The sequence below is a fragment of the Arachis hypogaea genome, chromosome 12, assembly GCF_003086295.3.
Source record: "Arachis hypogaea cultivar Tifrunner chromosome 12, arahy.Tifrunner.gnm2.J5K5, whole genome shotgun sequence".
NCBI classification, from domain to species: domain Eukaryota; kingdom Viridiplantae; phylum Streptophyta; class Magnoliopsida; order Fabales; family Fabaceae; genus Arachis; species Arachis hypogaea.
The window spans coordinates 111,049,681-111,063,970 of NC_092047.1; the positions used below are offsets into that span (position 1 = coordinate 111,049,681).

A 14,290-nucleotide genomic window follows, 5' to 3' on the forward strand; every position below is an offset into this window, starting at 1 on the left:
GAACCCCCTTTCACCATTAATATGAGATTCAATTTTTTTACTTCACATGTGTAGAAAGGCAACCATTGTAACTACTTTAGTTGGGTAGATGATAATGAATATGAAGTTTTTGAAGTTGCAAATGGTGGGGCAGAAGCATAGTTTGAAGTTGAAAGTGATTATGAAGATTGGAAAGTGAAACTAGGTTGGAGAATGAGTAGTTTGGAAGCTGAAGTCAGAGTAGTGAAGATGTTATTTTTTTTCATGTTTGTTCTAGTAATAATGCTTATGTTAGTGGTTGGAGCATTTTGTGTCAAATCAGTGGGAAAGTAAAAAACTTGTAAAAGCATTGGTGAAATATTGTTATTTTATTGGATCTTGTTAAGAGTATTGGTGAAATGTAATAAATCAGTTTGAACAATTTTGAATATCCATTAACAATCATGCAGCCTGCATATTTTGACATTAGCTTAACAAATTTTTACACAATTTTAAAAACAAGAGAATAAAAATAAGTCTAAACATTTTTGCATAAGATAAATTAAGTCTAACCATATGTATTAAAATCGAAATATTTGCATGTCCATATAAGCATGCTAATATAGTCTTCACAATAATACCAAATCTATTAATGAAGTCTTTATAATATCAAACATAAGTTACCTAATTTTGGGCTATACCAAAATATGAATAAGGTTGTACAAAATACTTCAATATGTCTATAATACATAAAGATTCTAAAGTACCAGCCCTTTACAAAATACATAATTCATCCCTTAATGAACAACACAACTCAAACATCGTTGTGTTTCTTCCTCGGGTGTTTGAATCCGGGAGTTGGCACAAAAGTCATTAAGCTAGCAAATTTCTTCGCAGTAGCAGAATTGGTGCCCTTGATTGTTTCAGCTGAAACCGGAATTGTTGCAGCTGCAGTCGGTTGTGGTGAGGCTGGGATTGTTGCTTTTCCTTTTTTTAACATGAAGTTTTGGAGGCCTTGCTCTGACTTTGTCCTGCATTTTATTATCATGAAGGATAAAGTCAATTGACTAATCATATTGACATTATGGAAGATTATAATTTATAATCAAAGATAGATTACAAGTATTATACTTGGCTGAAAACAGATAAAAGTTGATATTCTTGTGTAACTGGAACCCCTTCCGATTGGTCAAAGATCATCTCAGTTGGTGCATTCAAAGTTGCTGCTATTGGTAGGATCTTGAGTAACAGGATCAATCGGGATTCCATTGGGTGCATGTTCAGCATTAGCATCAGTAGGGTCAGCAACTACTGCAAGTTGAAGTTGCATAAGCCTTGCTTGTTCAGCAGCTTCCTCTTGTTTCTTCACTTTGCACGTTCTTCTGTTGTGCCTAACTTTACCACAATATAGGCACCGTATTGGGTTATACTTTCTTTTCAACCGTGTCTTTGAACTAACAGGTTGCTCATCTTTGTCCTTTCTCCTGGTCATTGTGGGCCTACCCAGCTTGAGGAAACTAATTTCTTGACAGCTTTGTCATTGCCTCTAACCGGCTTTGTTGAACTGGAGTAAGAATTCCCTGATAGTGCAATAACTTTCGTCTATTCTCAATCACGCTCTTCATGATGATCCTCCTGACTTCTTCAGCTAGTGTCAAGATGGGCTTTGCCCTTTCATGCTTTATCTTCGCGTTGAACGATTTACACGCGTTGTTGCATATTGCGTCCATCTTCAGCTCCTCTCTGAAGTGTGCCTTTGTCCATGCTTCTTTTGGCCATTTATCAAGGTATGCCCAAGCTGGCTCACTAATCTTTTTTTACTTTGCTCATGTTTCTTTCAAATTCTGACACGGTTCTTGATCTAGCACATTCCCATACCATATCCTTCAATTCCATGTTGCCCTATTGCTTCGAAAAATTCTTTCACAGATGCCAAACACAGAATCTGTAGTGAGCATTTGGCATGACTTCTTTCACAGCTAGAATTAGTCCCTGTATAAACATCAAAACTCAAAAAGATAATGAGTTAAAATAGTCCTTAAATGATCATCATTAAATCAAATTAGTCCTTAAAAATCTTTTCAAAAATCAAAACAGTCCTCACCTTTTGCATGTCTGAGATAAATGCCCAGCCATGCTGTGTGTCATCGAGGTCATTGTGGAGAAGTTCCAAGAACCAACTCCAATTGTCTTTGTTTTCAATTCCCACAATTGCATAAGCAATCACGTAAACGTGATTATTGGCATCCTGCCCACATGCAGTCAAAATCTGTCCCCCATGTAGATTCTTCAAAAATGCCCCATCCAATCCGATCAACGGTCTACACCCGGCCTTAAACCCTTTCTTACAAGCGTCAAGGTACACATAGAATCTCTGAAACTGTCGGGGGCTCTCGGGCATCGGAATCACTCCAACCTGAATTGTTGAACCTGGATTAGTGGTATACAGTTGATGGGCATAATCCCAAATCAGACCATATTGTGCAACCTCATCTCTTTCAACAACCTTCCTAGCTTTCCGTAATGCCCTAGTGATACATGTACTGTTCAGCCGTATGCTACATTTTCTCATAAACCATTTATACACCTCTTTGTGCTTCATTGTCGGGTATTTTCTTAGTTTAGGAACAAACTTCTTCAAAGTCCACTCCTGAGTAGCAGCCCTATTACTCCTACTCTTAGGACATGTATGTTTATCCACTAAAATCTTAATCTGTCAAGACATATCAGACTTCTTCAAAGCACAATACACTACCCAAGAACAATTTTCTCCCCTACAAACAGCCCTAATCCGCACATTATCATTCTTCTTGAAAATAATATTCCTACTCCACTGTATAGTGTATTCCCTAGTGGCATTCATAAACTCACGCTCTGTCTTGAAGATCATACCTACCTCAAGCTTCAGCTCTCCAAACCTGGCTTTCTTGTTATACAGTGGATAAACCCCACTGTCTTCCTCATCATAATCTAATGCTTGATTCATATCTTCTGAGTGCCAAGATCCACATTCAGATTCACTGTTAGACTCTACACCTCTTTCTGATCCTGAAAAATTGATAACAAACAGTATTTACAAAGTAACACAACACAACACTTTAGAGTTTCATAAATAAAGTTTCTAACACAATACTATAAATAATATAACAAAGTAAATTGCATGTCATCTGAATCCGACATCTCATCATCTTCAATATCCTCATAACTAGAGTCATCCGTATCAATTTCCTTTTCAGTGGATTTATGAGATGCAGGCCTAGACTTCTCCTTGTTTTCATATTTTTTTGAACCTGAATTCTTGGCTGCAACAACCCCACTATCACTATCACTATCACCAGAACTCTCATATCCATATCCCAAGATCTTCAGAGGCTTATACAGACTATCTTCGATACTCTCGTACGAATCATGTGAGTCACTATCCTCCTGAAGTGGAGCTGGGGTAACAACTCTACCACTCCTTGTCACATTGGTTCCCTTCACTGGTTCTTTCTTTTTATCTCCAACAACATGCTTTTTGAAAGGCTGAGATCTTGAGGGTTGGCTGTGAGTCTTTAGTAGTTGGGACTGAGCTTTTAAGGGTTGGGTAGATGACCTTGATGGCTGAGATGAGGATTTCAGGGGCTGGTTGTGAAGAACAAATTGTGTTTTAGGCTGTGATTTGGGCTGAGACATGAGCTGTGATTTGGGTTGGAATTTGGGCTGACACATGGACTGTGTTTTGGGCTGGGATTTTGGCTGTGGTAGTGTATTGTTAGGCGTAGACATGGGCTGTGGTTTGGGTTGGGACAGTGGCTGTGATTTGGGCCTTAAACAGTATCTCTTATTCAATTGGGAGGTATTTGTGGCCTTGGGTTTACAGGTGCTCTGGTTCTCTAATATAACTAACTCATCATCATCCTCGCTCATACACTCCACCATGTGTGGCTCTGAGACTCTATGCACAAAGTAAATATTGATCGAATTGTGATTCCTTCTATAATCCTTCACCATTTCCAACAAATCAGCATCTACTTCTAACTTCCTCAACCCAACTTCAAGCGATATTCTGGGTACTTTCCAGCAACAACTGTCCACCCCTGAATATCCTAACTCCTTATAATATCCCTTTACAAAGAAAACATCTAGCGTATCCCGTTCAACTCCCGCTAACACCTTTGTATTGTTTGGTTCATAAATTTTTGATCCACCTTCATCATTCTTAAACTTCTCACCATGATGAAAAACAAATGTTATTGGATGATTTTTCATCTACAAATTAAAAATAGCAACAATGAATCATGAGAGTGCACTCTGTTTTATTTTTATTTTTTAGTACAATTTATTTATGTTTCATCAACAAAATTTCAATCACTACTTTCATCTAAAATGAACACCGCAAAGAATCAAACCCTGTCTTTCACAAGAACTAAACAAAACAAAAAATTTTATCTATCCACACACATTGCATTCGGCCATATCAAAACAGAGAGCATCCACATTTTTTCAACATACACAATGTCTGAACCATTATAAAACCCTAGCAGCAATTACCCCCAGCACAAAAACCCTAACCCAAAATCAACTAATATTCAAAATCATCGAATATGATACCATACATTCATACAAAAAAAGGAAAAAGAAGTAGAGAACGAACTCGCCACGCAAGATAACTTACCTCTCACCGGAGACGGCGCCTACCACTGCAGAAGACTGGTGGCCTTCAAACCGTGACGAGGAGGACAGATCGCAATGCGAACGGCGTCGCTAGTTATTGCTTCCACGGGTGATTAGAGTAGCTTCTTCTTGTCACTCTGTTTCGGTGACTCTTTGTTGGTTTTGGGTGAAAGGGAGGAAAAGTGTTAGTGAAAGTGAAGGGGAGAAGGGGAATGAGAGAGTTACTTCAGTAATAGGGATTCTTGGTATACGACGTCGTTTTGGATGAACCTATGTGTCACTTAACGGTCCACATGTACTGCCGTTAACGGAATCTGTGAGCCAATAAACGGAAGGACAAACATAATTGATGTCAAATCTTTCGAGGATTAATTTGATTAAAAATTTCTTTTGGGACAAAATTGACGATCGTGTAATTTTTCGGAGACCAATTTGAACATTAACCCCACACATGGGGCACATGTAAAATTCTTTTGCGGTAGTTCAATTTAGATAATTTGTACATTAATGATTGAAAAATGATAATTTATTTTTTATCCTTTTTTTTTTTGACACATAAGTTCTTCTATAAACAGGGACAAATCTAAAGAAGGCAAGCATAGGTCTTTTAACTTTTTTGAACAAAGTTAACAATTTTAAGTATATAAAATTATTATATATTATATAATTTTATCTAAAAAATAAAGTAAGTAATTATCTTAAATAAATAATTAAATTATTAAACTCAAAAATAAATAATAATTTTAAATTAAAAAAATATTATTACCAAATTACTTTTTGATTAAATAAATTTTTAAATATTTAAATTTTTTTCTTTTTAAATATTTTTTCTTAATTTTTACACCTATTATCATATAAAAATACTTTAATATTTATAATAACTAAAAAAATATTTATATATTATAGTACATACATGGAAATAAATTATTTTAAAATTTATTTATTTTTTTCATAATATTATATTAATAGCATATTAAGTAAATTTATTAAAATAATTATATTTTATATATTTTATTCATGAATATATTTTAAATGCATATAACAAAATTATTAGAACAATTTATTTATATTATTTTATAGTATATTTTTTTATGATATGAAGTATAAAAATATAACTTACTGTCACAAGAATACTCAACAAAATAAGCTAATAAAAAATAGCTAATTTTTATATTTTATCGAATCCAAAATAAAAAAATTATAAGAACTAAAATAATTTTTTATATAACAAGCACTTATTAGTATTTTTTAATAAAAAATATTAATTATAATTATATATATTAAGGAATATATAATATTATATTTGATCATATAATATTTTAATTTTCGACCTCTTCTCTATTAAATTTCTGGATCCATTCGTTCTTGTCTATGAGAATATCTGGTAAAAAGTGATAGAAAATACTTATATACAATATTAGCTTATATGATCGTGGACATTCACCTGTCTTACATTGATCATAACTATTTGATTGGGACTGTTTATCGGTTATACAGTCATCAAAATAATATTGCAGAAAGATGATAACTATTTGATTAGGATATCATTTTGATGATTATGTAGGAATTAAACAGTTATAATCAAATGATTATTCTTCAAGTAAAATTGATGAAAGCTAGGTCATATAAGTTACATAACATATAAGCATTTTTCGTCATCATTTATTGAAAATTTATACAGAAGTGCTCATACGTTTAATAAAAAAATAATAAATAGTGAATTGTCATTTTTTAATGGTTAAGATAGGTTATCTAAATTGAAAAAAAAAAAAAAAGATAGAAATCGAAAAGTTTTACTCTAAAAATAATAACGGAGAAAATGTTGAGACTCTCTCAATTGTTGAACTCTTTTTTGACTCTTTGGGTCTTTTAGCTGAAAACTCATTACCACATCCTGCATTGATGGTTGATCTAGATTTTGGATTAGAGCAGAGGCATGCTAATGCTAGCTTTACAACAAGCACATCATCTTGCATATCCTTCCCAAGAGTTGCAAGTGGAATTCATGGATCCAACGTATCATTAACCAATGATTGTTGAGTAGATGGCTTTGACAGAGTGGAAACGAATTCTCCTGGGTGATGTCCCATCACTGTTTCTAAAGCTACTACTACAAAAATATAGACGTCACATTTTGTAGTTACACTTATGGTGTACGCAAATTTACTCTCTCAAATCAATTTATATCACGTATTACTAAAGTAACTTTTTTATAAATGCTCATTAATAAATTGGAAAATTTTCAAGTGTGCCATCATATTGGTGTTTCAGTAATTTTTAACTGTTGATCTTAATTATAAAAAATATATATAATATATATAATTAAGATCAACCATTAAAAATCACTGATACACTGATATGACGATACACTTGAAAATCTTTTTAATAAATCATCATTCAACTAATAAATCAATACAAGAATTATCATTTGCATGAAGAGACCCCAAGAATTTCCCCTTATTTACGTCTACGCCATACACAAGTTCTTTATACACATAAGTACATAACTTTACCCTGCAGTAATTACCATTGTCAGTTTTAATTAGAATCATGATTAACTATTGCTTAATAGAAATAATTATTTTAAGTCTGCCACTTGTCAACTAATCATTAGATAATCAATTTATACTTTGTAGTCACCAATAACCATAGTGATTGAAAATGTAGCTATACTACACCTATATATAGATACACTCACACACGAGATGCTCGAACTTGGTTTGGGAAATTGTAGAAAAGAAGAATAACAGTAAGAAGAGGAATAATGAATAATAGCCAACCGATATCAGCATTTGGAACTTTAGTTATCCTTTTATATAGTTACCATACATTTTTTCGATATTACAAAGTTCTATGAATTATTTTTCATTTTGATTAGAAGTGCTACATCGAAAGATTTAGAAAATAGTCATATAACTTCAAAGGCATATATATTAGTTAAAGCTAAATAAAACAAGTTATGGCTGTTTTTGGCTGATTTTCTTTGGTTACCAAACATTTCCGTTAGTTAAATTAGTTAGTACAGAGAACAGGTTTTTAATTTGTCATTATTAATTAACTTCTTTATCATAAAATTGGAACTTTTAAATATTAGAACTCTGTCAGTTGGAGAGATTTTATATTCCGCTTTTGATGAACATTAGCTATTGTTTTTAGGAAATTTCCTTATCCATCTTTTACTGTCATAGTGTCACATATAAATGATATATTAGATTAACTAAGGTCTAAAAATGAAAGAGTATTGCCAATTTGAGAAGGAATCCTTCCATATAAATTGTTGTGGCTAAGGTCCACAAAACTAGAGTGTACAAGAATATCAGATGGGAGAAAATCACTAACTTGATTCCTCTGAAGTCTTATGTCAGTTAATTGTGTTAATGCAGAGATCTCTTCTGGTATATTACCAAAATTCTTTTTAAAAGAAAGATATAAGAATTTGAGATTAACCAAATGAACTGTTTCAAGGGGGATGCTACCTTCTATTTGGTTGGGTTGGCTTGGATAGTGATCTATGTATACATTGCACAAAAAGAGCCTTACATAGATTAACGCTTATGATCCAAGCAAAAAGAGATGTTACTAACAAATTTTGTTTTGACTAAATGGGATCTGTTTTAACCGAATTAACTATCTTTGAAATACTACTCTCTACAAACCGCCACTTTAAAGTATATTTTCTATGATTATATCCATCAGAAGGATCGAAAAGGGTGAGCAGGAACTGAATTTTCATGCAAAACTACCTGCATCTAAATTCATCTCAATTTAGAGAATACAATAATAGCTTGTCCTAATTTTTATCTATGACATATACTTCTTGATTCATCAATTGGTACATTGAGACATCAGAGAAAGAGACATGTATTGGTGCCTTTGAAGCCAAAAACTCATTGGCCACAACTTGCATTGATGGCCTGGAATTTGGATCAGAGGAGAGGCATGCTAATGCTAGCTTTACAACAAGCACAACATCTTGCATATCTTTCCGAGATTTCGGAAGTGGAATCCGTGGATCCAATACATCTTTCACCAATAATTGTTGAGTAGATGGCTTTGTCAGAGTGGAAATGAATTCTCCTGGATGATGCCCCATCATTGTTTCTAAAGCCACCACTCCAAAACTATAAACATCACACTTTGTAGTCACACTCATGGTGTATGCCAATTCTACAACAATGCAACCAAACAAGTACATAGGTTAATGCAATAAATTTTGTGACAAAATAGTGTGTATAAAACTAAAAAAAATACCTGGAGCAACATATCCATAGGTGCCAACTAGAAGAGTTTGATTAGATGAATCAGGATCAAGAAGTCTTGCAGTGCCAAAATCTGATACACAAACTTCTAACTCTGAATTGAGCAAAATATTGTTGCTGCTGACATCTCGATGAACAATAGGAGGAGTACAATGATGATGCATGTGAGCAAGAGCATATGCTGTCCCTTTAATGATGTTCACCCTCTCGCTCCAATTCAACTCTTGAGCTTCAATCTCATCGGCCAAGTTATAGAACAAGCTTCCTCTTTCCAAGTATTCATACACCAAAAACATGCATCGGTTATGCAAACAATAGCCATAAAGCCTAATGATGTTGCGGTGGCGAATCTCTGTCAAGACCTCAACTTCATTGCAGAAGCTCTTGTAATAGGATGGATTTTCTGATTCTGTTTTGTGAAGCTTCTTCAATGCAACAGTTTTGCCACTTGGAAGTTTCGCTTTGTAGACACTACCATAAGCACCGGTTCCAATGCAATATCTGATATCAAAGTCCTCTGTTGCTTCAATGATGTCCTCAAATGCAATTTTACCATCATAGTTCCAAATGGAGAATAAATCTCCATGCTTTGCTGCCTTATTTTTGTGTTTGCGACTATACCTGGCACGGAGAACACAAATTCCAATCCCTGTGGAGCCAAAAGAAATGAGAACGCTGGCCACAATTATCAAAACCAAAACCAAAACCATAGATGATGGACTGAAATGGTTATTATGATGGTCAGAATCTCTTTGATCTTGTGAATCGCTGCAGTCATAATATCCATCATCAAGAAAGGGATTGCAATATAGATAGTAGAATCGAATAGAATCGAGCTCCTTTGGTTTCTTGCCACTCAAGTTATTGTCTCTAAGGTCTAGATATGAAAGATTATAGCCAATTTGAGAAGGAATGCTTCCATTTAAATGGTTGCGGCTAAGATCCACATGAATACTATGAATAAGGATACCATATGGGATAACACCACAAAGCTGGTTCCCCTGAAGTCTTATATCTGTTAATTGTGTTAATGCAGATATCCATTTTGGTATACTACCAAAAATTGCATTGTTTGAAATATCCAAAACTTTCAGATTAACCAAGTGCTCTAATTCTGCAGGAATCAACCCATGTATATGGTTGAATCCAAGTGTCAACTCTTTCAAATGGGTTAAAAGTCCTATACTTGAAGGTATAGAACCATTAATCCAATTTGAATCAAGGTGGAGACTTGTCAAATTTTTTAGACACCCTATTTGATCAGGAATTGGACCTGCTAGCTGATTCAAACTCAGGTCTAAAACCACCAGATTATCTAACTTCCCTATTTCACATGGGATGAAACCGCCTATTCGATTGTCAGAAAGGTTTAGATTCCTTAACTGGGAATTATTTACAAATGTTGTAGGGAGCTTACCAAGAAAACGATTGCGAGAAAGGTCAAAAGTCTTCAACTGAGAAAGACTTAGAATCATTGAAGGAAGCTCACCATCTAGTTGGTTATTGGATGTCCTCAAGTGGTTGAGACTAGTCACATGACTCAAACTCAATGGAATGGATCCACTGAACATGTTGAAACTCAAGTCCAATGTGACAAGATTCTCCAACATGCCAATTTCATGTGGAATCTGACCATTAAATAGGTTGTTAGAGACATCAAACACCATAAGTTGAGGGAAATTTGCTAATGAGAAAGGGATTTCATCTTGAAGATTGTTGGAGGATATGTTAAGTAATGTTAGCTTCTTGAGACTACTTAGTCCCAAAGGGAGTTCATATAGATCCATTTGACTGAGATCAAGGCGGACAAGATTTGAAAAGACTGAGAAATCAATGTCCCTAACATAGAGGTCTCTTTTAAAGGTATAGGTGGAAACTTTTGGAGGTGAAAGCTTTGTAATACTTCCATTGTTATTGCACTCAACACCAGGCCAATTGTTGCAGCGGTTTGAGATATTGTATTGGATACTCCACCAGTGAAGAGAAAGCAAAGCATAGGCTTCTTTATCCAAGAGTGACACTTTGGATGTTGCATTTCTTTGAGTTCCAGGTGGTAAAATGGTATGGGAATTGCTGGAGGCACACAAGAGAAGTTGGATTAATACTATCAAAATTGAAGTGTATATAGCCATGGAAACTAGTTCAGTTCCACAGCAACTAAGCCTCAATATCAAAAAGCATATATATGTTCAAGCTTGGTTATTTTTGGAGAATTTCCTTATCCATCTATTAATGTCACAGTGTCATAGTGCCGTTTCCAACAAGCTGTTTACTAAGTCTTCGAGGATAATTAATTTCTAGGAAGGTTAGAACATGTATAAAAAAATGGTGGTGTTTAAGTTCCTTTAGTCATTAATCTTTATTATAAAATTGTGAGGTATCAGAACTCTTCAGAGAAGAGAATGAGAAACACCAGCGGAGAGAGAGAGAAAGAGAGAAAGATCTAGAAAAATTTTTTTATAGTGTGTGAATTAGAGAAAATGATTTTCATTCACTAATTGTTACATTGACTCTTAGTCTTATATAGTAGCTCTTATAGTAACTACTAACAACCACTAACTGTTCTCAATACTAGCTAACTAATTCTGCCAGCTCAGCTTACTTGCTCAATTGCTATTTATCCCTAACATCCCCCCTCAAATTGAGGAAGGTTGTGAAACCAATCTCAGTTTGGACCTGAGACGTATAAATGCATCATGAGATAGAGGTTTTGTAAGGACATTGGCAACTTGATCAAAGGAGGGAATATGCACAACATATGCCTGCTGTTGAACAACCCTATCCCGAATAAAATGCAGGTCAATTTCAAAGTGCTTTGACCTGCTGTGAAGTATTGGATTTCTACTCATTAGTACGGTACTCTGATTGTCACAGTACAGTGTAGGTGCTGGGCCTTGAGGAAGGTGCATTTCAGAGAGCAATTTCTGCAACCACATAGTATCCGTCATAGCATCAGCTAGCGCCCTGAACTCCACTTCAGTGCTGGACCTGGACACTGAGACTTGTTTTCTGCTAGACTAAGAGATGATGTTCGATCCTAGGAACACACAGTAACCCGTAGTCGATTTGCGATCAACGGGATCAGCGGCCCAATCCGAGTCACAAAACGCTAAAATCCTGAAGTCCTCACTCTTATGGAACTCAAGCCCCATGTCTGTCGTGCCTGCCCTGCGCTTCACCGCTTTCCAATGTTGTTCTAAGAGAGAGTGCAGAAACTGTGAGACTTTGTTCACAACGTATGCAATGTCTGGCCTTGTTATGGTGGCGTATTGCAAGCCACCAACCACCGACCGATACAGAGTTGGCCTATCAAACACAGCTCCTGAAGCATCAAGCCGAAGACCACTCATCATAGGGGTAGGCATAGCGTGAGCATCAGCCATATCAGCCTTCTTGAGCAAGTCCTTTAGGTAGCGTTTGTTTGTAGAGACACGACAGAACAGGACACTGAGACAAAGACAATAGGACAGAGACATTATTAAAAATTATGTTTTGTGTATCGTGTTTGGATACGATGGATAGGACACTAATGTAATGTCTAGTATTATGTTTGGATACACATGGACAGGACTAAAATATTATATAAAATGACTAAAATAGTCATGTGATTCCAAATTTTTGAGTATAAACTAATTTAATAAATAATAAGAGTACGTAGGAGTACAGACAGTGGGAACTTGAAAAAAATATTTGAAGCAGTCAAAAATTTTAATAAAAAATTATATAATAATATTTATATTAAAATAAAATTTATAAATATAATTATTTTTTTTTAAATTTATTTTTAATATGTAGGAATACATATAGTTAATATTAATAAAAAAAATCTGAGTTTGATTAATAAAAAATTTTATTTAGGTTAATAAGCCAAATTAATTTTAAATACAAAATCAGTTTTAAAAAAAGAATCCATTTTTAAATGGAAAAAAAATTAATTTTTGCACATAAAAATCTATTTTTATTTAGAAAATTAATTTTTTTATCTAAAATTTTATTTTTCTTTCAAAAAATTAATTTTTCTTTAAATTATATAAAATCAATTATAATTTATAAATTATTTTTTAGCATTTTAAAATATCAATTTTACCTTTATAATATTTATCTTTTAAAAGTCTCCAGACTAATTATTTTTGTTATTATTTTTATTACAAATCAAATAATATAATATAAAGTTAAAATGATGTTGAAGTAAGAATGATAAGAAAAAAGAAATTATTCAGTCCAATAAAAATTTTTATAAAAAAGAGAGAGTACCTGAGAAAAAAAGAGAAAGAAAAAGAACGTAGAGATAGAAAAAGAGCATGGAGTAAAAAAAAGTACTTTCTAAGAACAACGCAAAATAGAAAAAATAAGAAGGGGTAACAGTGGAATAATAAAAAATAGCACCATGGACAAAAAAGAAAAAAAATTCATAAAAACGTCTGTGTCTCTCTTCCAAATCCGTGTCTATCATTGTCCTCCGTAAAAGAGTGGACACAAAAGGATTAAAAACTGTCCCGGAGACAATATGTTCAGTGTCCATGTCTTTGCTTCCAAACGCTTTTTAAGAATGTGCTGTCCATGTCTCCGTGTCGTGTCTCCGAAAACAAACGCTACCTTACATACTTCGTTTGTTTCAGCACTAAGGAACCAGCAGCTGTTCTCTCAGCCTCAATACCCAAAAAGAAGCTCATTTCTCCCAAGTCCTTGAGCGTAAAGACCTCATTCAAATCAGTAATAAGCTTGTTCACCTCACTTGCAACAGTGCCGGTCACTAGAATATCATCGACATACGCCAAAAGATAGATAATGGAGAGGGAACTGTGCTTGACAAACAAGCAGGGGTCAGAGGTAGTACTGATAAACCCAAAACTCTCAAGGGTACTCTTTAGCTTGAGGAACCATGCATGTGGAGTCTGCTTGAGGTCGTATAGCGCTTTCTCTAACTTACACACTAAATTAGTGCCAAAATTGTAGCCGTCAGGTTGCACCATGTAGACATTTTCAGACAAATCACCGTTGAGAAAGGCATTGTTAAAGTCAAACTGACGAATTCGCCACTGTCTCGACAAAGCAATTGCCAAGACAGCACGGACTGTTGCAGGTTTCGCCACTAGATTGAATACTTCCCCATAATCAAAGCCTTCCCTTTGATGAAAGCCTTTCGCCACCAGCCGCGCCTTATACTTCTGGATACTTCCATTTGGCTATCTTTTAATGCAGAATATCCATTAACATCCAATTGGGTCTGCTACTATTGAGGGGTCTACAAGCTTCCAAGTTTTGCACTTCATTAGGGCAGCATACTCTTCATCCATAGCTGCCTTCCACTGTGGTGAGGTAAGAGCCTGAGCAACTGAAGAGGGCTCTACTTGTGTGAGATCAGGTGAGGAGGAGCAAAGCTGGGAAGAGTATGTCTTGGGCTTGAAAATACCCGC

General features: G+C 34.7%; 1 protein-coding gene across 1 annotated transcript; it reads right to left on the reverse strand.

Moving 5' to 3' along the window:
- Positions 1-8,340: 8,340 nt before the first annotated feature.
- Positions 8,341-11,074, reverse strand: LOC140177371 (uncharacterized). The gene is made up of 2 exons (XM_072210463.1): positions 8,866-11,074; positions 8,341-8,781 (listed from the first exon to the last, which is right to left on the reverse strand). The coding sequence occupies exons 1-2, from the start codon at positions 11,003-11,005 to the stop codon at positions 8,405-8,407; spliced, it is 2,517 nt and encodes an 838-aa protein (XP_072066564.1). The 5' UTR covers positions 11,006-11,074; the 3' UTR covers positions 8,341-8,404.
- Positions 11,075-14,290: the final 3,216 nt, after the last annotated feature.